A 27,608-nucleotide genomic window follows, 5' to 3' on the forward strand; every position below is an offset into this window, starting at 1 on the left:
CTATCATTACTATGTTATTTCTTTAGTATCACATGTATAATTTGTTTCCAGATAAATTGTTTTGTCATTGTCTCACTTCCGAACGTGTATCCGAAACGGAGAGTTCTTTTCTCTCTGCTTTTTTTAATATGGCGGAAGCACTGACCGCCGTTCGGACGTCTGCATTTTTTATTATCGTGAAATAAGAAGTGTCTCGCTAATATTTCATAAGTGTGTGAAACCGAAGTGTATTATTAAAACTGTGTATTCGTTGCGTTTATAAATAATATATCAAAGTGCTTCAAATCGTTACATTCATCTAAAAAAATGGTAATGATAGTTTTTTGTTTTGATACTTTTTTACAAACTTTACTTTGCTGAAAAATGTGTTTTTCGCATTTTTCCTTGTAATTACTGTTATAATAACCGGGATAAACTGAGGCAATGGTTTCTAATATGAACGAAGGTCATAAAAACAGGATTTTTTCGTTTTTTTTCTTTGTTTTCAATTTTTCTAACCAAAAAAAACTGTCATAAGGTGATGTCGATCTCACATGTGATATTATTTCAATGTTTCTTTGTTAGATTAGTCATTTGATCATGATCCCGGGGACTTAATTATTCAAGCTGGGTGTGGCTGTATTGATTTTCTTGGAAGGTTCTAGGTATAGTGTTAGAATACGTCTTGAAGTACTGCACTGTGCCTGTGTCTAGCACACTGCTACAATGCGGTGTTCACGCGTTGTGATCGATGCTCACTTCAATTGCGATCATGGAAACTGCTTCGTTAGCTGCTATTTACGTTAGCATCCTACGAGAATACGATAAATGCGTATTTACTGAAGTACAAATGCTGTAACATTGAATTTTGTTGTTGCTCAATGCATGCACTTACTTATCATGGTGGAAAGTAAAATAGTCATAAAAAGAGCATTATAAAACCATGTTATCAGTTATGTAAGGATTTCTACTGTATTTTGGTGCTTTTGCCAACTATAGAAAATGTAATAATTCACATTGTGCCAAGACTTTTTAGTTTTTGTCTGGTTACTCCTAATACTTGTCTATGATATTTTTTTACCTTTCCAAATAGATTTGGTTGATTTATTATGAACTTCTTGTTATTAATTGAGGATATTATCGTTATACAGATAGATAATTTGAAAGAAACCAAAATAAACAAATGTTTACCAGATCAAGTTTAATAGGATTGTTTTTATTTTTCTAATGATTTTCTCATTAGGTTTATTACAATTGTTCTATAAATGGTTAATCTCCGTTCTTCCATAAATAACAACTGGTTACAAACAGAACAACATTTAGGAAATAAACTTAATTTTTTCCTCATTCTTTACAATAAAGTAGGCAAAGCTTTTATCAATATTTCCAATGCTTTACAATGGTTAATAAAATAATAATTACCACTATGTAAAGGCACACATTTGGAATAAATATTATGAAATTTTACAGTCCTTATCTATAATAAGTCAAGGACTTTGAAAGTTCACTATTTTTTTCTATATTAAGCTTAAACTTAAAAGCTTACAATTTCTACCAAGACCAATAAATGAATGCAGATCAATTAAAGATATATCACCAAAATCTATCTAGAAATGTTTGTCTATTTACTAACTCCAAATATTATATTCATAATGAATTAATTATTTGGAATCTTGATAGTATGAGATCATCTCCTAAATTAAAGCAATAATCTAGACATGTTGAAATATCTATTATAAGCATACTTTCTCTCTTTGGTTAAAACCTAATCGTTTTTTTTTTCATTTGTAGTATCAATTTTTACATTATAGTAAATTTTAGTATAGTTTAATATTGATGGACATTTTAAGGGGAAAACAATCATAACCTATTTCTATATAAAATGAAAGTTGAGGTCAAATCAATTACACTGTTTTATCTAGGTTATCTCTAGCAAAATATAAACACTGTTTATTATCCCAAACATGTAGTTAACAAGTATTGTCAAAACATTAGTAAGAACTATCATATTTTGTTAGAAAGTAAATTTCTTATAGAAAAGCAAAATTAAATCCTACTAATATTAGGTACCTATATATGCGAAAGTTATTACATATAGATATTAACGTTCCTCTTTCAATCAAAAACTACTGAATGGATTTTGATTAAACACCTTAGTAACATAGCATATGTAATCAAAGCCACACATAGGCTACTCGGGACACAGGTGAAACCGCAGGCAGAAGCTTATGAGTAATTTAAGGAGCCAGCAAGATTTAGTTAAAACTTACCACCACACCAAATAAACAAAAAGAGGTATGGTACGGGTATGGTGAGCAGAGTATGTTTACAAAAATGTCATGTGCAGAACATAAAAATCTGCCACCGAGTGGTGTTACATTGTCACCCAATAACTCGCAGTATTGAATTTAATAGGCCAACTGCATGCATTTATTGAATACTGCAAGTCAACCACATTGTATGTCACCCAGAGAGAAGAGAAATTGGTATTACAAAAGTTGACCTTGACAATGTTAGGGAGATCTTGAACTATTTATAGCTGGGACGAAATCAAGGTTGTTTTTAGTCCTAGCACTTGAATTCTTTGATTTGCCAAGGTTATCTATCTATGTGATAGCGAATTAAATATTTCATATATGCTTACTCATTGTGAGTCTGGGTTGCATGTGGTAATGAAACAGAAAATGGGTGTACTATATTTGTTATTGTTTTATGGAGAAATGGCTAGATAGTATTTAAAAATGGATTGTCAAATAACTGTAGCTTCCATAGGTATCTCCTATATTCATGTTTCACAGTTTTTTAAAATAAAAGCAATTTTTTTTTATCTCAAAATATTAATTAGTATGGTGCGCAGCTACTTTAATGGTACTTCTGACCATAGCTATGCAACAATGGTATGGTTATTTATGAAGTCTTGTAGGCTGTAAAATACGTGGGTAACACACTCTTACTGTTTTTTTTGCTTCCTACATTCTGCCCACCTTTGGGAGAAAGCCATAATATGTTAAAAGAATATTCAATACATAATTTATTTTTAGGTATCCAGCTCACATATATCTCACATTAGAATAGATTGTTATATTAAGTATAAATATTAAAACTATCAAAAATAAAAGGAATCCCAAGGTAAAACCTTGACTTTCGGGTACTCCCCGGAAAATGTGGCGCTGGAGCTAATTTATAGCTATGAAGATGATCATTTACAGTCTATTTCTATTTATCTATTTATATAAAAAATACTTGTGAATAAAATAAATCTGTTTTAGGGTAACAAATTTTAAAACAGAAATCAGTTATTTTTTAAATGTGTGTATTTCTCCCAGATAAAAAATAGCATATGTGATTGTCTGAAGAATGAGCTAGAAGTTTCATCAAAACCTGCCTGATAGAGTTACAGACTTTTACGTTTATATTTATTCTAGCCCCAAAGATCTTGATCTAAAGCTGTGCTTCTAATTGTCCTGTTAGTTAATAAAGTATTATTTACTGTTTCTAGTCTAAACGGTCGGCGTATGACGACGAGGATAATCCACCGACACCCTCCGACGACTCAGACTTCGATGATGACGAGGATCCAGACAACCTGGAGGTGCCAGGTTAGTGATATCCTAATCATAGTTTATTGGGTTGCCCGGGTAACCGGGTTGAGGAGGTCAGATAGACAGACGCTCCTGGTAAAACATTGGTACTCAGCTGCATCTGGCTACACTTGAAGCCGAGCCCAACATAGTTGGGAAAAGGCTCGGGAGATAATGAGTTTTACATTAGGTACTACAAATACATGTTAATGCATTTTGCTTCTTCGATATTGACTGCTGTTTAATTCGTAGATTTTTACTGTAGTAAACACTATGCTGCGTATAATCATACTTCGAATGCGCAAACCGTCAAGTGGCTGACTTCAGAGCGGCAAAGTTAAACGAAAACAAAACTGTAGGAGAATAAGCTGACAATGTATTCGAGATGGTAAAGATACATCTTTTTGCGTGCAAAGTTACTTTACAACTGTATGAGAAAAGCCGTAAAGTAGGTAGTAAAAGGTTAGCGGAAATGTACTTACCTGTAGTAACTCTTAGGGCTCAACATTGTTGTTTGGTGCAAGATAGCAAGCATATAGCCAAAGAAACAGGCTTTTATCAGTTTAAGCACAGGAAACAAAAAACAGCCTTGTTCTTATGAGATACAGTACAAGTTCATGATTAGAGCCTCCTTGCAGCCTCGAGTCTAACAGTGTGATACGTCTGAAATAACCGGGTTTCGCTGTTTCAGACTATCGTTTCTTATCTTAAAATGTCCGAAAACAAAAGTGGATTTAGTCAGTAAAAGTCTGACTTTCCTATTGCGCCCACTGAGGGAGGGGTCATCTCAGCAAAAAGGATCTGAACTGCAATGTCAAGCATTATACCCAAAGCATTAAGGTTGATAGGTCTGCCAGGGTTACAATGCCTACAAATATAAAAGAGGTGTCTGATCTGGTAATTTTGACCACGAAAAACCCATTACGCTCTATAGGAAACTGGTCGGTGTTATTTTTCATTATTTTTTAGACCACCTGAGTTTCCGCAGAGATCAAGATCGGAAACCCCGAACTGTATTTTTTATTGAAATTAATGTAAATACATTCTTATTTTGAATAACGTTCAAGGGTGCATTTTATTATGTATCAAGGTGACATTGGGGATATTCATAAATGTGCAAGAAACAGTTGTTTTGCGTAGAATCAAGTGTTACCGTAGGTCCATAAATTCTGAAATTTCTTCATGCAGCACTGAAAATGTTAACTGTCTGCGGCTTTGTAAAGGAGATGTAAATCTCGTCCCGGCTATCATTTGCACATAAAAATAAAAGAATCTGACAACCAGTTTTAATTTATATTGGGTTGGCCGGGAAGTTGAGGAGGTCCAATAGGAAGTCGCTCCATGTAAAACACTGGTACTCAGCTGCATCTAGTTAGACGGCTAGGCAAATGGAATAATATAAAAGGAATTGATAAAAGAAAGTTTCTCTTGACGAGTGATCGGACACGCACGAGACAGATAGGTCGCCGTGTTATTAACCCAAACAAAACACATATTGACCTTGGCACTCCCGACGCCGCGGCTATTTAAACTATGACTTATCGGACAGTCCTACGTGTATGGGGAAGTTCCAAACATTAGAATTTAATTTAAATGGGGCCACCAGTATCGGCATTTCTCCAAATTGTTTAAATTCGTGATTCATAATTAGACTTAAGTCTGGTTTTCCCATGGAATAAAGTCGAAAGTCAAAAACGTTTATTGATTCTAGGCTAGTTTGTAGCACTTTTTACGTAAAAATTACAAAAGGACAGCAAGCCCATAACGCTCCCTTTCACCACTTCCTATTGTTATGGCTGGGAAGAAGAAGCGGTGAAGAAAAAACTTCCCAGTAACAATAGGCGCGTAGTATAAGCTAGGTACTTGTGTGGAGTAGCCGTGTATAATCCAGTATTTTAAAGTGGGTTTCCAAAATATTAGATACTAGCGACCCGCTCCGGCTTCGCACGGGATAACAGTATTTCGGACTATTTAATGTATGTTATGATACATATAAACCTTCCTCTTTAATCACTCTATCTATTGAAAAAAACCGCATCAAAATCCGTTCCGTAATTTTGTAGATTTAAGCGTACAAAGGGACATAGGGACAGAAAAAAATACTCTGTTTTATACTATGTAGTGATGTAGAGATACATACCTTCGTACTTCGAAAAGATTTCGTAAGTGGGCTTGCGTTACTATTTTTTCTAGCATAACTATTATTAAAATATTTATGTATTTGCCCAGGTGGGGGGAAAACCCTGGCGGCAGCGGCCAGCATGGCTGCGAAGAAGGTCACAGTCACTCCACAGGTCACTGTCAAGCCGACCACAAATCCACTTGCAGGTGAGTGTCTACATAGAAGTCATATCGTATTGACTTTTATCTTCAGAATAAGTAAGTAGTAGAAGGTAGTGACAAGTTACCGATTTTTCTATTTCTTCCAAGTGTTGATGTAAGTGAAGATTGAATCTAAAAAAAATGTAAATGTGTCATCCTTAACTGTTGTTTGATCGCCTAGACTCACAGAAAAAAAATTGGAATGTCGTCCCGAAACAGAATCTACTCCAATTTTCGGGAACCCTGATAGGTTTTTCAGTCGTAATTGTCACCAAGTTTAACTAGAAGTTTTTTATTTCGGCATCCTTTCAAATTATTTGTTATGAATACATTTTTCTGTACCTTCAATATTTTTACCAATGTTTAAATGCTTTCCTTATTCGATCCCTGTGTTCGCAGCACCATCTGGGCAGGCGTTTGGCCAAGCCAGCAACGTGAAGCCGATCAAGATATCAGCCAGTTCTCTCACCAAACCCATCAATATAGCGGGACTCGGCAGAGGAGCAAGTAAGACTCGTTTTTGTATAACTTTTTAAATATTGGAAATAAATATGGTCTTTAGAAAATAATGCTGAAAATACATTTTTGGTGATATTACTATAGTTTCTGAGACTCTAAATAAGTGACTTTAAAGGTTTTGCTTTCGTAATTTTTCTGCCGGTTAACATCGCGAAATCGCGATGTGAATTGATCCGACCTCAGAGATTTTAATGTCAATGTATATTCAGCATTATTTTGTGAAGTTGTAATTTTTACATCTCCAAATGGGATGAATTTAAAATTGTTGCACCTAGACTTACAAACGCACTCTAATTTAAACGTCACATTTAGGTATTGTCGATATATAATTTTAACATTTTAAATAAGGTCCAGTTAAAAACGGTGCTATGGTTCTAAACGCTTTCTAAAGTATAATACCGCATATAAAAGGTTGATTTTTGCTATCGCATTTGTTATATGTTTATAACCGCAACGCTGAAATTGTTTTAGTAACGTGTCATTAAATTCTGACACTGCGACAACCAAACCATAAAATCTTAAAACATTGTCCAAAATATTTATCCTGCATTCATAGTCACAGTTCTTATTTTTTTAATGATAATACTTCATGGTTTCAATAAAAAAAAAATTCTCTAAACGCCATAAAAATGGTTAGACGGCGGTCGTTCAAATGGCGGAAACTCAAAAATAAAAGAGGACTTGTAACTAAATGCAGAGCCTAACGTGCTAATCTAAGAGGGCTAATCATAAGTTGCGTAGACTACGGCTAACATTATAAATGAGAATGTAAGTTTGTTTGTCTCAAATATCAACATTTCATAAATTATAATCCATCATAGAGAAAATACACACAAAAGCTTATTCTATATCCTTCGTCAGCACGTCTACATCTTATTTTTCTACTTTTACCTTTCGAAATGGTAGCCACTTGTGTACAGAAAATGCGTTTTCTACCTTCTGGCCTTCTGGCTTCTCAGCCTAATAGGCCTGCAGATAGCAATCTATGTGTTTGCAAAAAATGGTAGAGGACCATGAGGAGCAAACTCACATTCGCGTCTATAATATTAGTGAAATAGCTACAATATAAGGTGGTTTTGCATAGCGCCGGCCGTGGCCGCGGCGCCGCCCTTTGCGGCCGGCTCGTCAGCCGCCTACAGCGCCGCTTCGCTACTCGCTCAGAGTGAGTACGGTGTAGCCCGCGATATTTTTGTGTATTGTATAAATATAGTTTTTTATATATTGTAGTTTTTGGTGTATATGATGATGTTTTTGACATATTTTTGGAGGATTTTTTAATGTCTTGAAGTTGGCAAATATGAATTGTTGTACCTAGATTTTTGGCAATCTTTACGATTCAGAAGATGTTGTTTCAAACAGCTTCTTGGACAACTTCTACAAAAAAAACAGCTTTTTGTGCAGTTTGTACAAACAAACAGCTTTTTCTGCAATTTGTACATAAAGCTTATGGGGCAATTTGTGAAAATGAATACAATATTTTGGAAATTTGGATCATAGAGATGTCCAAAAATCGATTTAACGCAAATAAAAATGTTTTTGACCATCCTCCAAAAGTAAATAAAATATCATCATGTAAATATTTGTATTTATAACTCTAGTATCCGTAGTGAACTATCTTTCTAAGCTTGATCTAACTAACATTTCCATGTAGCATAGTATTTGTGTAAATGGTATGCAAGCTAACAATCGATGCGGTCCTAGCCAATTTTACTAAGTTATTCATGATATATCGCTCTGACTGACCGACAGTATAGCCTCGGATTTAGTCTTCAGGCATATTTATAGATCTGACCTGAATTAGGTATGTATGTATACCACCTGCACGTTATACTGTAGGTCCCGGCTGTCATTGAACATCCTTGGCAGTCGTTGAGGGTAGTCAGAAGCCAGTAAGTCTGACACCAGTTTAATCAAGGGGTTTTGAGTTGTCCAGGTAACTGGGTTGAGGAGGTCAAATAGGCAATCGCTCCTTGTAAAACACTGGTACTCAGCCGCATCCGGTTAGTGTAAGCCGACCCCAACATAGTTGGGAAAAGGCCTATTTATTAATCGGTTTTTTTCATGTAAAATGTTTTGAAAGGAAAAAATTAAGTTTGTACTGAAGCCATACAAATCAAAAGGTTCGGAAATACCCTACAAATTCGTTGATGAAAAGTTGTTTTGCAATAGTTCTGAAGGGTTGATATTTTTCAAAGGATTACTTTGTAAATTTTTTAATTGTATAATCAGAACAATTAAGGACCCTTTTTAGAAATGAAGGAATGGCTTAAACTTTTTCGTAGTAATATTAAAATATATTTTTAGAACTGGAAATGAAAAAATATATGGCATGAAAATATGGATTGTTTGTTTTGTACATTTTAGTTTGGAATGGGAACTTTTTGCCTTGAATTTTGAATTATTATCTGATATCAGATCTTTTTTTCGTTGAAGATTTTTTGAATGAATTTTTTTCATCTATTGATTGTACTTGGAAAAAATTGTTTGCGTAGTATTCATATAATTTAAGTAGCTACCTACTTACTGCTATTTATAAAATTCCTAGTATTATTGCCTTGAATAGCTTTTTTCGTGGGCTGCGTATTTTTTAGTGTAGGTAGTGTAATGCGATTGTTCGGGCGTCTTGAAGTAAAGTAATTTAGGCCTATTTTTATGTTTGTGTACTATTTGCGCCAAGTATGCGTCTATTAATAACTCTGTGTATTAATATAATTATTTCTTGTTATTTTATAAGATCTTGTGAGTGTAGAATTGGCTTCCACACATTTAAAATTTATTTTTTAAAATCAATCAAAAATGTTAGTTTCAGCCACTTCTCCACCCCAATACCTAAAATTACCCACCAAACATCAAATTTCCCCCAACAAGCTTCACTACAGCGCCATCTATCTTCCAACCTCTAAAACTGAGAACAGCGCCATCTATCTTCCAACCTCTAAAACTGAGAACAGCGCCATCTATTATCAGCTAACGTCTGCTTGTCCGACAGTGGAGATGGTGGGCATGACGGGCATGAACTCGTATCTACTGCAGAACCTCAACCAAATACTGGCTTCTGGCATGGGCGGCCCGCTGGCTGGCATGCTGAACCAGTTCGTACCGGTTGCGCCCGGTTGGGCTCAGGGCAAGCCGGGGAATATGTGGCAACAGGAGAAGGTAAGAATGTGATTATTAATGGTGTTAGATAGCAGTTTTTTTTGTTTTTATCATATTATTTTTGTAACTTTTTTTGGGTGATGGCAGCTCATGTTTGATGCCTGAACTATCACTGAACATTGAGGAAATAAAAATGAATATAGTCTTTACTGAACAGCATTACAACATGTTTAATGTATTTGTTTCTTAAATGTTGTTTCTATGAATTAGATTGGAGGAGACGAGGAAGAAGTTGACGATGAAGAGATGGGTGTGGCCGAGACATACGCAGATTACATGCCTTCTAAATGTAAGTAAAATACCTACTTAAATATAAAATATCAAAGGTATTTACTTAAATAACAAATACATAATATTCTTTTAACTTTTTACAGTGAAACTAGGCCGCAAGCATCCCGACCCGGTCGTAGAAACAGCCTCCCTCTCATCAGTGGAACCAGTAGACGTAACATACAAAGTGAGCTTGCCAGACGAGACGGTCCGCACCGGCTTGCTGTCCGCGCTGCAGCTGGAAGCCGTCGTGTACGCGTCGCAGGCGCATGAACATCTGCTGCCCGATGGCACCAGGGCGGGCTTCCTTATTGGTCAGTAGTAGTTAGTACATGATGAGTCTGCAGTAGACGTGACGTACAAAGTGAGCTTGCCGGACGAGACGGTCCGCACCGGCTTGCTGTCCGCGCTGCAGCTGGAAGCCGTCGTGTACGCGTCGCAGGCGCATGAACATCTGCTGCCCGATGGCACCAGGGCGGGCTTCCTTATTGGTCAGTAGTAGTTAGTACATGATGAGTCTGCAGTAGACGTGACGTACAAAGTGAGCTTGCCGGACGAGACGGTCCGCACCGGCTTGCTGTCCGCGCTGCAGCTGGAAGCCGTCGTGTACGCGTCGCAGGCGCATGAACATCTGCTGCCCGATGGCACCAGGGCGGGCTTCCTTATTGGTCAGTAGTAGTTAGTACATGATGAGTCTGCAGTAGACGTGACGTACAAAGTGAGCTTGCCGTCGGTCGTCAGTATGATGATGAGATTTGGTCGTTACAAAAACAAAATAGACCCCCGGATTGACTAGTGGTTTGTAAGTATTTTTTCCGCGAGACTCCTTATCTCACCCCGTAGGTGCGTTTCCGTCCCTCCTTAGGTGTGAGGCGCCAAAGGTAAAAGTAGACCCCCACGGGGGCTCATAGTTGCCCACAATTTCCGGCTCCCATTGTGCTATCAAAGAATATGGCCGTATTAAGATAAGACTCCGTTAACTCTTTGTTTACTCCCCAGTACAGATGAAAAATTGATTTTGTTTAAATTAAGAGTTTTTAACAAAATACAAATAAAACATAAAACAAATTAAAATGTCAAAGCTTAACATACTATTTCTAATTCCAGGTGACGGTGCCGGAGTAGGCAAAGGCCGTACAATAGCCGGCATAATCTTCGAGAACTACATAAAGGGTCGCAAGCGAGCCATCTGGGTGTCTGTGTCCAACGACTTGAAGTACGACGCCGAGAGGGACCTTAGAGATATAGGAGCGGGCAAGATTGAGGTGCATCCGCTTAATAAGGTATGGAGATGGAAATATTTTTATTTATATACAATATACGACGTAGATGTAAGAAAGCATTCCTCACAAAAAAGACATAATTTTTAATTAATATATTTTTTTTAATCCGCATCGAATAAGAGATTTTGAAACTAGGCTGCCGTAAATTGCCTTAAAACAGAAACGGTCCCACAAAGCATGGGTCATGTTTTGTGGTGTGGGTATTTGCTTCACTCAAAACCACCATAGTTTTGTTTGTTTTTACGCTCCATTCAGCTTGTTTCGGTTTTAGAGAGTTTAATATTTTCTTATATAGCTTCGAAATATACGTAAGCCAAAGTTAGAATGCCGAAATGTAGCAATTTTCTTATCCCTATTTTTCTCTACCAATCAATATGTTTTAGTTCTCTCTACAAATGTTAGAAAATATCTTACATATTGCAGCTATAATAAAATTATATCTAATTTCTTCCCCACAGTTCAAATACGCAAAGATCTCGTCAGCGGTGAACGGCAACGTGAAGAAAGGCGTGATCTTCAGCACGTACTCCGCGCTCATCGGCGAGACGCAGTCCACCGCCACCAAGTACCGCACCCGCCTCAAGCAGCTGCTGCAGTGGTGCGGGGATGACTTCGATGGCGTTGTATCCTTTTTGGAACATTTTATTTATACAGATATTCATTTTTAATTGTACAGTCGAGCTGTTCACTTTAAAGCCTGTTGGTCCTTCAAGTTTAACTGTACTGTACTGTTTCGACTGTACAGTTAAATAGAAAATCTGAATCCGGCTTTGGGATTATAATTATGGGTTATTTTTTATCCATTAAAAAAGAGGGATAGAATACAGTAGTCGTTTATTGCGGTTTCACCCTCGTCCCGTGCGAGCTACTGCCCGCACCGAGACAAATTAACATAGCATATGTTACTCGCAGATAATATAGCTTTCTAATGGTGAAAGAATATTTAAAATCGGTCCGGTTGTTTTTGAGCTTATCCATTACAACCAAACAAACAAACAAAGTTTTCCTCTTTATAATATTAGTATAGATAGATAATATCTGCTATTCGCACAAAATAATTTCCTCAACAACACCTAGATTGTTTTCGACGAGTGTCACAAAGCCAAAAACCTGTGTCCAGTCGGGTCAGGCAAAGCCACCAAGACAGGTCTGACAGCGTTAGAACTTCAGAACAAATTGCCGAAAGCCCGGGTTGTGTATGCGTCCGCCACGGGTGCTAGTGAGCCGAGGAATATGGCCTACATGGTCCGACTCGGCATATGGGGTGACGGGACACCTTTCCCGACTTTCATGGACTTTATTAATGCTGTTGAGAAGAGGTGAGATATAAGCAAACATATTATTGTTTATTGGTTTTTAACACGCTTATATTAGCTCCACTTGTAACTGTGAAAATCTTGGAACCTTAATTTGACCCACTTCCTGGTCTTCAATTAGGATGAAATTTTGCACACACCCTGAATTCAGATGACAATACATGACTAGTGTTTTTAGCATTTAAACTATACATTTTTATTGTAAAATTTTTAGTTGAGTAAATAAGTAAGAATATGGATGTTGTCATTAAAAAAATATATGTTCTGTGGTTGTCAAGCAATGTACCTAATATATAGGACAATTGCTTTTATCTACTTTCCAAAAGTCCTTATTGATTGGAGGTTCGGGGATATTTGTCAAGTCTGTTTTATAAGTCATATAGAATGTGTGAATTTTCGATTCCTCCTTTAGTCATGCTTATCCCTTTCAATTTTCCCTCTACTTAACTCCATTTTATTGCCATCTAATCGATGTTACTTTTTATTTCAAAGGCCCTCTGCAAGCCAATGCATATCTATCAGAGAGATAGATATGCATTGGCTTGTGTACTTGTACTTTTTGGGGTTTTTTATCTATCCCCATACATAGAAATATATATTTATTCTTCATATTTTTTCTTTTTTTAACAATGTTATTTCTTCCACAGAGGCGTAGGCGCGATGGAGATAGTGGCGATGGACATGAAGCTGCGAGGCATGTACATCGCGCGGCAGCTGTCCTTCCACGGCGTCTCCTTCAAGATCGAGGAGGTGCCGCTGTCCGACGCCTTCAAGGAGACGTACGACAAGTCTGTGGCACTGGTCAGTACACAAATGTACCATGTAGGAAGGTACACTTGGTTCAAATAGTCCCAAATTGGTCTGGAACTACTTCAACTTCAACTATATCTTAGACATACTATGAAGTTCGTGAATGTCCGATAGCCGAGAGTAGATCATATACCTGGCCTTTTCCCAAATATGTTGGGGTTGGCTTCCAGTCTTACTGGATGCATCCGAATTCCAGTGTTTTACAAGGAGCAACCGCCTGACTGACATCCACAACCCAGTTACCCGCGCAATCCTGCCGGGGCTGCGGGTTGTTCGAAAGAGATACCGCGGCACTAGCACATAAAAGGCCTATGACGGTTTTTAGTCAGTAAGAGTCTGACACTCCCTCACCGCTGCTAACCCACAGCAACCCACATTTGATGATTTTTGACGTCGTTAAAAAAAATAAAAAAAGTTACCCGCGCAATCCAATACTCCTTAGTAAGACTGATTATCAGGCTTACTATGGTGAGAGTAGATAAAATAATCAGAAATCATAAAATAATCTAATCGCAAATTAGGTCAGTTTATCAAAATATCCTGCAATGTTCCCACCTCTACACCACACTTGTGAGAACCTTTATTACTTGAAGGTAACATAATATGATCGTTCCACAGTGGGTGGAAGCGATGCAGCGGTTCACGGAGGCTGCTGAGCTGATCAACGCCGAGTCGCGCATGAAGAAGACCATGTGGGGACAGTTCTGGTCTGCGCATCAGAGGTTCTTCAAGTACCTGTGTATTGCTGCTAAGGTATGTATAGATAGTTCAACTCAGATTTGCGCGCGGCCCTATGTGTGCGTCGGCTTGTAAATATACAACTTTCATTCGTGTGACAGTGACGTCGTCCGAGCGTGACGTGTTCTTATCACTTTTTGTTATGGGTACAGTCGTTTACGAAAATACTAGTTATTCACGGAGAAATTATTAAGGAGTCAGATAAAGCGTTTCAAAAAATAAAACAACATTCAAAGCATTTTATTATTAAATATAGTTTTTCATTATTTTCTCATACGTCTTTTCAAATTGACATTGATAGTATCTAAGAATTAAATACTCCTTAAGTACATAGTTTCTAGCTCGGGGTACGCGGACAATAAATAAAAGTGTGGACTAAGAATGTAAAAAGAGGTACAATCTAGTATAATAATGTAAACAAAATGTGTGGGGAATTTTAAAAAATTATATTGCTTCGCATAATGTCGACCAACATAACAAAATAATGAAACTCATAAATGAACATTTAAGTCAAATTGATGAAGGGATGTGGCGTAATACTTGTCGACATGTAAAAAAGAAAAAAGAATACTATAGACATTTTGACATGGAAACAGAATTTATAATTCACCTTGGAGAGTAGCAAATCCGAAAATGTATCATTTGATTTTTCAAACAGCGATTCATAATCATTAAAAATAAATAAACATTAAATTACGTAGTAACCGTTTTTCTTTAAACACCCGTATACAACCCCTAAATAACTGTATTGTCCCCGACTGTACCTCTTGTCACGCACACAAAGTCACTGTATATGTACAAGGGTTACCCACACATAAGGCCGCGCGCACGACTGAGTTGAACTTACTATACTAATGCTGTCTAATAATATTCGAGAATTTAACTGTTTCTTAACCAAAGTAGTGGAACTGAACAACATAGTGCTGTGAAAATACAAGCACGTTTTGGGAATGATTTAAAAAACCGCGAACACAATCACAAAAAAATATTTTATGTGGCATGTGCTAAAAGTGAAAAATAAAATTAATTTAACTAGAGAAAGTGACTGAGAATTTTACTCTCTATATAGGAGATTGCCTTTGACAACCACAATACAGGGTGTACAATAAATTCTTTAATGTTCAAATCAGAGAACGCTATGTTAGCAACGCTCGCGATTGGCTCGGAATGGTTTGAGATCGCGTCTGCAGTCTGGCCAACCTCTGAGATAACGACAATTTTATTTGTTGTTTACCTCCCAACTCAAGACTACAATCAACTATTACTTAACAGAATCTCTTACAAACAATATCTGTCTGTTTATCCAGGTGAACCACGCAGTAGTGACGGCCCGCGAGGCGGTGAAGTGCGGCAAGTGCGTGGTGATCGGGCTGCAGTCCACGGGCGAGGCGCGGACGCTCGACCAGCTCGAGCGCGACGACGGCGAGCTGTCCGACTTCGTCTCCACCGCCAAGTCAGTACTCATGTCAAGCTACACTCCTCATCCTCCGAGCCTTTTTCCCAACCATGTTGGGGTCGGCTTCCAGTCTAACCGGATCCAGCTGAGTACCAGTGCTTTACAAGAAGCGACTGCCTATCTGACCTTCTCAACCCAGTTACCCGGGCAACCCAATACCCCTTGGTTAGACTGGTGTCGGACTTTCTGGCTTCTGACTACCTGTAACGACTGTCAAGGATGTCAAGTGACACTATTCCCCAGTAACATAGGATATGTTTTGTACGGGTATGGGAGGAAGTGTCCCCGGGACACGGTGAAACCGCGGGGAAACAGCTAATAATCACATCATGAAGGTGAAAGTTTGTATGTTTGTTACTGTTTCACGCACAAACTGCTGTACAGATTTGGATAAAAATTGGCAGTAATGTTATTTATACATATTATGTCAGATTGACATACTTTTTTCTCGAGTGCAGGAAAAAAATCCTTCATCATCATCATCATCATCTCAGCCATAGGACGTCCACTGCTGAACATAGGCCTCCCCCTTTGATCTCCACAGATACCTGTTGGAAGCGACCTGCATCCAGCGTCTTCCGGCGACCTTTATAAGGTCGTCTGTCCACCTCGTTGGTGGACGTCCTACGCTGCGCTTGCTAGTCCGTGGTCTCCACTCCAGCACTTTTCGGCCCCATCTGCCATCTGCTCTGCGAGCAATATGGCCTGCCCATTGCCACTTCAACTTGCTAATCCGGTGGGCTATATCGGTCACTTTGGTTCGTCTACGGATCTCCTCGTTTCGGATTCGATCACGTAGAGAAACACCGAGCATAGCCCTCTCCATAGCTCGTTGAGCGACTTTGAGCTTTGAGATGAGGCCGATAGTGAGAGACCACGTTTCGGTGCCGTAAGTCATCACTGGTAACACACATTGGTTGAAGACTTTCGTCTTGAGGCACTGAGGTATGTCGGACGAAAAGACATTGCGTAGTTTCCCGAACGCTGCCCAGCCGAGTTGGATTCGGCGGTTGACCTCTTTCTCGAAGTTGGACCTACCTAATTGGACTACTTGTCCTAGGTAGATATATGAGTCAACAACTTCGAGTACCGAGCTTCCAACAGAGACTGGGGTGGGCTGAACATGGACATTTGACATAATTTTCGTCTTGTCCATGTTCATTTTCAGGCCCACCCGTTGTGAAACTCGGTCGAGGCCCTCGAGCATCATACTGAGTTCCTCCATCGACTTTGCCATGACTACGATGTCGTCGGCAAACCGAAGGTGAGTGATGTATTCGCCGTTGATGTTGATGCCAAGTCCTTGCCATTCCAGGAGCTTGAAGGCGTCTTCCATTGCGGCGGTAAACAGTTTCGGGGAGATAACGTCCCCCTGTCTTACGCCTCTTCTCAATGGAATCGGCTTCGTGCTATGCTCCTGTACTCGGACCGACATGGTGGCGTTATTATACAAACACTTCAACACCTCGATGTACCGATAGTCAATATGGCATCGCTGGAGTGACTCAAGTACCGCCCATGTTTCCACCGAATCGAAGGCTTTCTCATAGTCCACAAACGCTAAGCATAATGGCAAGTTATACTCCTCGGTCTTCTGTATAACTTGCCGCAGCCAGCAAAAAATCCTTAGTAAGCTAGTAAGAAATAAAGCGACAAAATTAAATAATTGTTATCATATTGGATTGATGTTTTGTGTTCCAAGCCCGTATTTGGTTCAACTGACATGGTGTCTAATCAAGTTTTACAAGGTAACCTAATGGATAATTTCAAAATAATTTTATAACCACCAATTGCATTTCCCCATGTGATGGAAGATAATAGTGAATGCAAACAACTTGCCATCCAAGTAGTAAAAAAATATTTATTTTAAGATCACATCCATATTGAATGTATTAATTTTTATTAATATCAACAAAAATATTTGACAATTCAACTTTTTCCACTGGTCTTATTTTACTCAGTTCTCTAGCTAATTGTCTTATATTGTCCAAATTAGAAGCACTAGGATTATCCATAAACAATCTGTTTAGTCTTCTAAATTCATCGTTCAATGCCGTTAGAGCTGCAACATAAGAATTTTTCATATCATTATCAACTTCAATATTATTATTTCGATACTCCGAATTATCTACATTTTCATTGTTGCCATCATCCAAAGGATCATCATTTTCCACTATTTCTTCTTTAATTTCAAAATCGTTTTGCTCATTATCACTAGAAGTAGGTTCTATATCTTTTTCTAAATCATCCTCTTGTTCTGTAAGTAGTTCAGGTTTTATATCTCGCTTGCCAATCAGTGAAGTATACAATACTCTTTGCTCTTCACTTAATGTTGTACTCAGATTGACAGAGTGCAAAGCTGCACATAGATGCTCACAAAACTCCCCTTTACTTCCTTTCACACAATCACAACACATTGTCTCTATGTTAAAAGTATGATTTTTCTTCCTCTTTTTGTTTTCCACTGTTTCTACATTATCCTTCATACCAGCTGTTTTAATCACTTCTCTGTCTACGGGCAATAATTTTGTATAAGTTTCAACAATTGATTTGTTACTCAAGTGCGCATAGAGTATTTGATGCCAGTGCTTATCCAATATGTTTAGTAATACATCTATCATGATGACAATACTGTATGAATTACATCGGCTTAGTAAAAACTGCTTCAGCATACGTAATGATACATCTATAAGTTTATTTGGTGTGTTAAGTTCGTCTCGCCTCTCCCATATATTAACTACATATTCTTTCAGCTTCAGAATTGAATTAATATACATATCTTCCTCAAGTTTTTTGTACACCATGTCTGCTTTTTCAAAATTATTGTCATATAACAGTGTGTTAAAAGACTCCATTAAATCATGACTTTCTTTTGCTTCTATTTTTACATCTGCTTTGCAAATTGTTTGCCATATTCCTTCTAACAAAGACACTCGGGTCTCAGACAAGCTTGTATTAGGAAATACTTCTTCCAGAGCATAATTTTCATCATTTTCATTTACCATGAATTCTGTTGGCTCAAATGTTTTTGAGATTTGCGATTCTATGACAGTTTTGGTATAGTTAAATGCTGGGTTGTACATGTGTATTTTGTCTTTAGATTCTGTATGTAATGCACATGCTATGGGCAGCGCTCCTAAAGGGGTTGGTACGAGAAAGAATGATACCACATGTTCTTTGAGGACTGTACTGTCTACTATTATACTGTCCAGATCATGGCAAGTTAACACACTTTTCATAAATGGTGTTATTACCACAACAGTATTGTAGTCTTCAGAGTGCTTCAACATCCCTCCAGATTCTTCTAAAAGTTTAATTTTTTCAGGCATTATATCTGAGATTGTGCTGGGATTAGTACCCTCTTTCTTTTTCTTGCAGAACAAGTAGTTTATGTGACGTGCACTAGGGTTTACTTCTGTGTTCCTCAGTGGGTTACTGCCGTCTGTAGAGTTTACAAGTAATGTCAATTCATGGTAGCTTTTTGCAGTAGGTTCACTGTGCCCTTCAGCGTAGTACTTGTAGAATAACTCATCAGTTTCCACTGAACATCTTAACAATTTCAGTGATTCTTTTGTCAATACTTTGTGCGAGTGCATATAGTTGATAAAGATTGACAAATTCAAACCTTTCTTCAACATTTCATCGTTTCTAATAGTGTTGCGGTTTATGAACTTAACCTTAAAATCTATCTTTGCTTCACAATGCTTGTTTCTGACGGCCGTTTGTTTCGGGTTCTTCGTTTTGTTAAACCCAGAGTATTGACAAACAAAAGTCTTCCTGTAAACTAGCCGCTTTAGTTTAGGAAAGCAATGTCTAACAATCCAACCGGTTTTGGTGAATTTCGTGAACTTTTTTATCCATTCTGTATTGTACTTGGTGTAGTATCGAGCATCTCGGTCCGGTTCCACTCGGCACCTGATTAAAATAACAAACTTTTCTGCTGATACATAAGTGAATATGGGGAACTCTGCGTTTTGTGATATTTCACTTAGAAATTCCTTTAGTTGTCGTTTTGAATACATTGTTTATGTCAAATTGTCAAACACACAATAGCGATGATCTTAACACCACGTTCTTTCACGTCAAACCTCTTTTCTATTCGAACTTAAACGTATTCAAAAGAGGCACTTTGTTAAAATAGTCAATACAAGTTAAAAATTAGTACTTTTAACCTATATTACATTCCGAAAGCTCGTGTTAAGTTCCGAATAAAATAACACGACATTCGTAATGGCGGCCCGGGCGGGGTGAATGACCCGCCGGCGCTCAGCTGTTTGTTTGCGACTGCGCGACATCTGTCAGACTGCGCGGCGCGGGAATGTTTGAATTTAGAATGGGCATAGAGCCTGTGTTGATATAGCTTTTTTCCATTGTGTGTGTATGATTTTTCATGCAGGTTTTATATTATACTATTTTATTGTGTAATACATATGTATCGAAATGCTAGTGTCGATTCAGTAAATAAAAAAATACTATTATAATTTTTTTAAAGATTGGAGATTGCCTATTTTTTAAAAAAATAATTCTAGATATACGTACATACTGTTTATTGCGTCTTCATATGTTATTGATTTACGGGACCTATGAGAAAATTGAAATATTTTTTAAAAATATTGTTTCTTTTTTCAGGGGTGTATTCCAAACGCTAGTAGAGAAGCACTTCCCGGCGCCGGACCGCGACCGTATCAACCGGCTTCTAGGACTGGAGCCGGCGCGGGCCAAGCCGGCCATCACGCACCCGCCGGCACACGTGCATCACAACGGCAAGAACGGCATTGACGATGAGGCTAATACTTCTAAGAGGAAATGTGAGTTATTCTTATATAACGTAGATGTTCCACGCAGTTTCTCTTGCGTCCTGTAGCAGCCACTGGCCGTACCGGGATAAAATAGCCTATATTACTCGGGAAGAGTGAAGCCTTCCAACAGTGAAAGATTTATTCAAATCGGTTCAATAGATTCGGAGTATTTAGGGTAGGTACAAACAAACAACTAGAAGAAAAGTTTCCACTGTATTATATTAGGTATAGATATGTACCCTACAATAAATTTTCCGGCCGTAACTACGATTGGAACTAGTCGGTTTGTTTATTTAGTCCTTTGCTTACGACAAATTCACAACTTTTTTTTTCTGATTGTAATAAGTACGTTTTACATAAATGGCCCTATGTAGTGACTTGTTTGAAAACCATCCATTTATTTTAAAAATGAAGATTAGGCTACTACTATTTTTAGAAAAGAATCGCAGTTTGCAATAATTTGTATTTTTATTTATAGTGACAGCACGCCAGCAAGCAAACGCAGCCGCAAAACGCATGCGCGGAGGCTCTTCATCCGACGAGTTCGTGCGAGGCTCCGACGATGAACTGGAGATGGAGTCTGATGAGGAACGACGGCCGCCGGGGTCTGATTCTGACTTGTCAGACTTCAACCCCTTCCATGGGGGCAGTGATAGTGATGATGGTGAGTGGTGTCTAAGTTTTTTTTTTTGTGAATTTTGTACATATTGGTTGGTTACGTATTTATAGTACAGGCTCAGTATTGAGTTAACCAAATGCAGCTGAGTACCAGTGCTTTACATGAAGCAACTGCCTGTTTGAGGGTACAGGTGTTGACAAGATAGCCGGGATCTATGTATAATTTCAACGTGCTTTACGAATCACTGAGGAACTTTTGTAAATAATATTTTCATATTGTCTAAGTATCTAGCACACCATATTGTTCTTACATATATTTCAATATTGATATTCCTCCAACAGAACCGTGGCTAGGCCGTAAAAAGAAGCCAGTCAAGAAGAAGAAAGCGGCCTCACCCAAGAAGAAACCTTCGACCACTCAAGACAAGATCGAGACAATGTTTGAACGCAAGAACAGTGCTGCCACAGCCCCCACTGTCACTGTTACTACCCCTGCTGGTAGTCTCACTGGCACCCCTGTCGGTACCAATGGACTGTACCTAGGTACGTCCCTGAAGTAGTGTATTTTGAGATTTTTTTAACAACTATGAGGTTAGGTTACTAGAAAATAAGTGCACCTGCTGGCAGTCTGACTGGAACCCCTGTTGGGACTAATGGACTGTACCTAGGTAGGTACCTGAAGTGGTGTATTTTGAGAATATTTTTGGCCCTATGAGGTTAGGTTCCTAGAAAATAAGTGACTTCATCCAAAAAGAAACCTTCGACCACTCAAGATAAGATCGAGACGATGTTTGAACGCAAGAACAGTGCTGCCACAGCCCCCACTGTCACTGTTACCACCCCTGCTGGCAGTCTCACTGGGACCCCTGTTGGGACCAATGGACTGTATCTAGGTAAGTCCCTAGAGTATTTTGAGAATATTCTTGGCCCTATGAGGTTAGGTTAGTAGAAAATAAGTGGCTTCACCCAAAGAGAAACCTTCGACCACACAAGATAAGATCGAGAAGACTTTTTACACAAATATGTACATATTAAGTCGTTGTCGGTTCTATCTCTGTTGTTATTTGTTTGTTGAGGGTTATCTAAAAGGCGGAGTGATTACTTTTTCCATTAACTACGCCTATTCTAGCTTAGAAGTGCCACACGTTTATTTTATTAAACGATAAAATTGTGTAGTTGAATTATTCCAATAAATTGTGCAATAAGGCGTCTAAGGTTCTTTAAACTACATTTGAACAGATTTAGTACCCACACGTACTCTCAGCAGCAGAGGCGGCAGACAGCCATGTCCCGTGCCTGATACGTCACGAAAGCCCTTTTCTCTGTCATTCGGTTAAAACTAATGTTTGTGGCAAATTCCTCATTCCTCTTTAATCAAATCGTCGTGCATAACACAAATCTCCTCACCCGCAGGTCCAGCCCGCAACCAGCCACCACCCCGCTCCGCCATCGAACGAGCCTGCAGCATGAAGGAGGAACTGCTGGCTGCCGTAGAGAGGCTCGGCCGTCGCCTGCCGCCCAACACGCTGGATCAGCTGGTCGACGAGCTTGGAGGCACTGATAATGTTGCTGAGGTATGTTTGGAGGACTCTTCAATAAATATTATAAAACAAAGTCGCTTTTTCTGTCCCTATATCTCTATGTCCCCTTGAATGTACGCTTGAATATTTTCAAAACTAAGCAACCGATTTTCCTGCGTTTTCTTAATAGATAGAGTGATAAAAAGGAAGGTTTACATGTATGATACTAGAGGTAGTACTAAGTAGTGGGGAAATACTGTTGTCCTGTGCGAAGCCGGAGCGGGTCGCTAGTACTGACTAAAAATCACCCATGTGCCATTTCGAACAATCTCCATAATGCATGTCACGTGACGACGCGACGTCAACGTCCGTCTGCGCAACGTTGAAGACGCCGACTCTCGTAAAATGCCAATTTTTAATTTACATAGAACCACGCTACTGCGTTCAAGAGATAGTAACAATGGTCGAGACTATGACCAATGCCTACTAACAGGGCCGCGCCGACCCCCGGCAGCGCCTGTGTGCGAAACCTATGAAGCGCCTCTTTTTTAACGAATCATCATAAAACGAATTTAATTTTTGAATGAATATTTTTAATTGTTAAATTTGACTGAAATAAATGTTCTCCAGTCAGCGGCGGCCCTAGCCATTGCGAGGCTACGTGCGGCAGGTCTATGCGAGGCCCTTTGTTCTACGTGAAAAGTCTGTTGTGAGCTAGGAGTTATTTTCTTGTTAATAAAAGGACTTACAAGCGGCGCTACCTTCTAGGTTCGGCTAAAAAAGGATTGAAAAAATAAAAGAAGTGGAAAATAAAGCAGAGCGTAGCGAGCGCAAAAAATTTTGAGCTTTGGGTCACTAAAGCGCCTAAACTTGTATATTAAAGAACGGTGCAAGGTGCAGCCGCGAGCGCAGCGAGCGCGAAAATTTTTGAGTTTTGGGACATAAAAGTACTCAAATCATGTTAGAATGAACGGCACCGACAAGCGAACAGCCGCGAGCGCAGCGAGCGCGAACATTTTTGACTTTTGGGACATAAAAGTACTCTAATCATGTTAGAAAGAACTATATTGACAAGCGAACAGCCGCGAGCGTAGCGAGCGCGAAAATTTTTGAGTTTTGGGACTTTGGGTTTTAGAATGAACGGTAGGCACTGACAAGTGAACAGCCGCGAGCGTAGCGAGCGCGAATTTTTTAAAATTGTTTGTTAAAGCTAAGCGTCCACTTGTCGGTATCGTACGCAACGGACGTATCGCACGCAACGGATCGTAGTATTATTTATATAGAAACTCAAACAAGTGCGTCCACCTGTCCGCATCGTACGCATCGCTTTCTACGTAATTTTTTATAAGTTTTAATTTAGACAATATATAAACAATTTGACAGCTGTATGCCCTAACATTACAATAGCATTACGAATTATGCTAACTATGCCAGTTACAGTAGCAAGCGCGGAAAGGTCCTTTTCTAAACTAAAACCTATAAAAAATTACCTGCGCTCTACAATGAGTCAGGAAAGATTACCTAACTAATTTAGCAACAATATCCATAGAGGAGGCCATACTACTAGTATTACACACACTTTCAATCAAATGATTGTTCATTTGTTTTGTTTTACCTTAGCTATCTCGTTCGTTAAAATCGAGGAATACCCGTGATCGCATCGGGCTGCGTTCAGAAACTCACTCATACTCATACAAACTCGGCGCCTCTACGGTTTTAAATAACTAGTACTTTTTCCCTGGTTCAAAGAACTGCCGCCGTTTTAACGTTGAGCTCGTAAGGAATGTAAACTAAAACCCTAAACGTAAAATGAAACCATAAACGTGAATAATAATAAACATTAAATATTGAGAGACTTGTTCAATAAGCGTTATAGATGTTTTGTAGTTTACAAGGCCTATGTTGCGCGTATTGTACCTACTTGTCGATACTCCACTACAAAAAACAATCATATAGGTAACAAAAATAATTTAGGTGGCAGTGGCGGCGCGGCGCCCCTATTGTCTTGGCGCCTGTGTGCGCCGCACACTTCGCACACAGGGGCGGCGCGGCCCTGCCTACTAAGTCTGCGGGATTGTTCCAAAAGCTTTATTTTCAAGTATTCTGCCACGAGCGGCCGATCGTGCTATCGCGGTCTATAGCTTACCCCCGCACTCAGAGACATTTAATGGCTAAATTAATTATTTTTTTTCTGACTGTCTTATCGGGCACTACTTAATAAAAGCTTCACTTACCCCACAGATGACAGGTCGCAAAGGCCGCGTAGTCCAGACAGAAGAAGGTCAGATCCTGTACGAGAGCCGGTCGGAGGCCGACGTGCCGCTTGAGACGCTCAACCTGACGGAGAAGCAGCGCTTCATGGACGGACAGAAGGATGTGGCCATCATATCTGAGGCAGCATCCAGTGGTATATCTCTGCAGAGTGACAGAAGGTACATCTGCCTAGCCTTTTCCCAACTAGTTTGGGGTCGACTTCTAGTCTAAATGGATGCAGCTGAACCCGGGCAACCCGATACCCGTCTTTGTTAACAAAAAAATTAGTACTTTATGGTTAACAGTAACTCAGACTGCACTATAGAAAACCATGGAAAAATGTAGAGATAATGGAAATATAATCTGTACTCTTTGTGTTTGGTTATCAGAGCGCGGAACCAAAGGCGGAGGGTACACATAACGTTAGAGCTGCCGTGGTCGGCCGACAGAGCTATACAACAGTTTGGTTAGTATACCTATTGTGGACAATAACACAAAATACTTTAAAGAATTGCAAAAAAAGGGGATTCCCCCCTTTTTTGGATGGCTGGATGTTTTTTTAGTATTTCTATCGTTTATTCCCCCGATTACACACTTACTTCAGATTAGAATAATCGATCCATCCGTTGTTTAGCGATTAGAGATTGAAGTTAGACATAATTTACGTGTCGAAATTCTATCTCCCTCCATTCTAAAAACAACGCAGTTAGAGACATAGCAGAAATATTGAGATTTATAATTTTATTTTTTTCGGAAGTCGTTATTTTTTTCATTTCTATTACTATTTTTAACCGACTGCCAAGTAGGGTTATTTGTCAATATTTATTAGAATACTTATTTCCCGTTCCCCAGGTCGTACCCACCGCTCGAACCAGGTGAACGCCCCTGAGTATATATTCCTGATCTCGGACCTGGCGGGCGAGCGGCGCTTCGCGTCCACCGTCGCCAAGCGACTCGAGTCGCTCGGGGCGTTGACGCATGGAGACAGGCGAGCTACTGAAACTAGGGACTTGTCGCAGTTTAATATTGATAATAAATATGGTAAGAATAAAAGGTCGAATGAAAGTGAGGGAGGGGTCGTCCGAGGTATAGCTATATTAATTAAGCAAATTAATAAGAAGGTCACCTGTAATTTAGTCCAGGAATTGGCATTCGAAATGCGAAAATGGAAGGAGATGCGCTGACAAGAGCAAGGCTCTGTAATTAGAAAGAAGAATAGAATATATAAACTTGAAACGCTGAATTCTTCTCTGTGTCAGAGGAGACCTGTGCCTAGTGGGATGATAAAAAGGCTGATGGTGATGATATAAAACTAAAGTATTTTACTAAACATCTTCAGGTTTTAAAGATATTTTATTGCTTTTAATTTTATTTCTTGAGCAGGTATCGGCTTCAAAATACACGTGGTTACTTGGCTATTTTTAGTATAGAAAAAAATATCTATAGATATACATCTATTCTTTGTTCACACATGCAGGGTTTATAAGGGAAAAATGTAGTAAATAAGGGAAATAAACGGAATTTCCTTGATGTGGTATAAAGTCTCCGTAAAGTCTTCCAGAATTTCTGATTCCTTTATACATAGCTTATATCTTTTCTAATAAATGAATTCCTTCCCCAGGTCGCGCGGCGCTAGAAGCGGTGATGCGAGCTATAATGAAGTACGAGAGCCCGCTGGTGGCGCCGCCGCGCGACTACGCGGGCGACTTCTTCCAGGACGTGGCCAGCGCGCTCGTGGGAGTGGGGCTCATCGTCAACAGCGAGGCCGCGCCCGGGGTGCTGTCGCTTGATAAGGTCAGTACACAAGTTATAACTTAAGGGTGCATCTACACGGTGCATGTAGCTGGAGCAAGTGACAACAGCACGCGGGTGGGTATTTTGCTTTGGTACATGCGCGAGTCGCTGGACCTGCACGTTTTTAAAATGCATGAAACCTGCACATGCGCCTCAACATGCGCAAGCTACTTACACTGTGTAGATGCACCCTAAGGTAAAGTTAGTATGGCCTACTTCGGGCTACTACGTAAACTACGTCAAGTGACTACGTCGTATCGCCGAGTGAAATACATAACTATGCTATCTACCTACATAAGCAAGACTACCTGAGACATCTTCTGAGCGTTAACATTTCTTCGGCAGGGTATGACAGGAATTGATTAAATCTTATTTATATTCATTGACAATTCCAAGACCTCAATCATGTTTGTTTTTCAAAAGATCTGAAACTCGAATGATCCGATATGTCCTATGTTCACTAGTTATGTGTGTTTTGTTCTCAGGACTACAACAATATGTCGAAGTTCCTGAACAGGATACTGGGCATGCCGGTAGACTTACAGAACAGGCTTTTCAAATACTTTACGGACACGCTCGCTGCTGTTATGGAACAAGGTAAGGGAATTTTTTTATTGATAACGAAAATTTTTGATTTGTTTATGTTACTCAAAATAAAAGAGATTAGAGATAATTATAATAATTCCACATGGAAGTCAATCTATTTTGAGCCTGTAAAAGCTATTTCAAAAATTAAAAAAAAAATAATAGAAACTAACTAAAAAGCAAAAAAAAGGAATTAAGGTGCATCAGCCTAGACGTGGCTGGTGCAGCTGGCTCCCGTGCAATCAGGGGCTCGATCTCCTAAGTCCTACGTTAATAATGTCAAAATTGAATAGAAATTGAATGGCAATAGCAGCTTTAACCTTAGCGGGCATTCTGCTACTAATAAAAGACCAATCGTATTCCAATGATATTCGATTGGTTTGCGATTGGTTCTGCCATTTGGTCTATACTGTATAGTAGTTTGCTCTACAATCATATTGCAATCGTAAATAATTTGTAGACAATATGATTCATTATTGAATCATAGAAACGGATAAAAACGTTTATTTAAAAGAAAAAAATAAGTGGAATGCCTATGTGGCTCGCTTCACTAGGCTGCCTAGTGCTCGGGGTCCTTAGAGCTCTTATATTTTATATGGGTAACCTTAC

At 39.0% G+C, this 27,608-nt stretch overlaps 2 protein-coding genes across 3 annotated transcripts in view; one reads left to right on the forward strand and one right to left on the reverse strand.

The window, feature by feature from the left end:
• The first annotated feature begins 105 nt into the window (after positions 1-105).
• Sno (strawberry notch) overlaps positions 106-27,608 on the forward strand; it is a 32,307-nt gene continuing 4,804 nt past the window's right edge. Inside the window, exons 1-23 of one of the 2 annotated variants that reach the window (XM_049843278.2) lie at positions 106-309; positions 3,479-3,578; positions 5,790-5,888; positions 6,282-6,389; positions 7,486-7,563; positions 9,391-9,557; positions 9,768-9,846; positions 9,932-10,141; positions 10,935-11,110; positions 11,569-11,733; positions 12,188-12,429; positions 13,074-13,227; positions 13,855-13,989; positions 15,282-15,427; positions 20,060-20,238; positions 20,708-20,893; positions 21,190-21,390; positions 22,261-22,421; positions 24,609-24,799; positions 25,010-25,086; positions 25,473-25,661; positions 26,242-26,414; positions 26,900-27,011. In XM_049843278.2, the coding sequence (XP_049699235.2) occupies positions 307-309; positions 3,479-3,578; positions 5,790-5,888; positions 6,282-6,389; positions 7,486-7,563; positions 9,391-9,557; positions 9,768-9,846; positions 9,932-10,141; positions 10,935-11,110; positions 11,569-11,733; positions 12,188-12,429; positions 13,074-13,227; positions 13,855-13,989; positions 15,282-15,427; positions 20,060-20,238; positions 20,708-20,893; positions 21,190-21,390; positions 22,261-22,421; positions 24,609-24,799; positions 25,010-25,086; positions 25,473-25,661; positions 26,242-26,414; positions 26,900-27,011 (3,331 nt within the window). In that variant the 5' untranslated portion in view covers positions 106-306. Of the gene's footprint in view, positions 310-3,478; positions 3,579-5,789; positions 5,889-6,281; positions 6,390-7,485; positions 7,564-9,390; positions 9,558-9,767; positions 9,847-9,931; positions 10,142-10,331; positions 10,496-10,934; positions 11,111-11,568; positions 11,734-12,187; positions 12,430-13,073; positions 13,228-13,854; positions 13,990-15,281; positions 15,428-20,059; positions 20,239-20,707; positions 20,894-21,189; positions 21,391-22,260; positions 22,422-24,608; positions 24,800-25,009; positions 25,087-25,472; positions 25,662-26,241; positions 26,415-26,899; positions 27,012-27,608 lie in introns of those variants that run through there. The other variant, XM_049843284.2, reaches the window with a different exon arrangement.
• On the reverse strand, positions 17,311-19,687 carry LOC110373625 (uncharacterized). The gene has a single exon (XM_021330944.3). It carries the CDS (start codon positions 19,450-19,452, stop codon positions 17,323-17,325), a length of 2,130 nt encoding a protein of 709 aa, XP_021186619.3. The 5' UTR covers positions 19,453-19,687; the 3' UTR covers positions 17,311-17,322.

The sequence above is a fragment of the Helicoverpa armigera genome, chromosome 22 (assembly GCF_030705265.1).
Source record: "Helicoverpa armigera isolate CAAS_96S chromosome 22, ASM3070526v1, whole genome shotgun sequence".
Taxonomy (NCBI): domain Eukaryota; kingdom Metazoa; phylum Arthropoda; class Insecta; order Lepidoptera; family Noctuidae; genus Helicoverpa; species Helicoverpa armigera.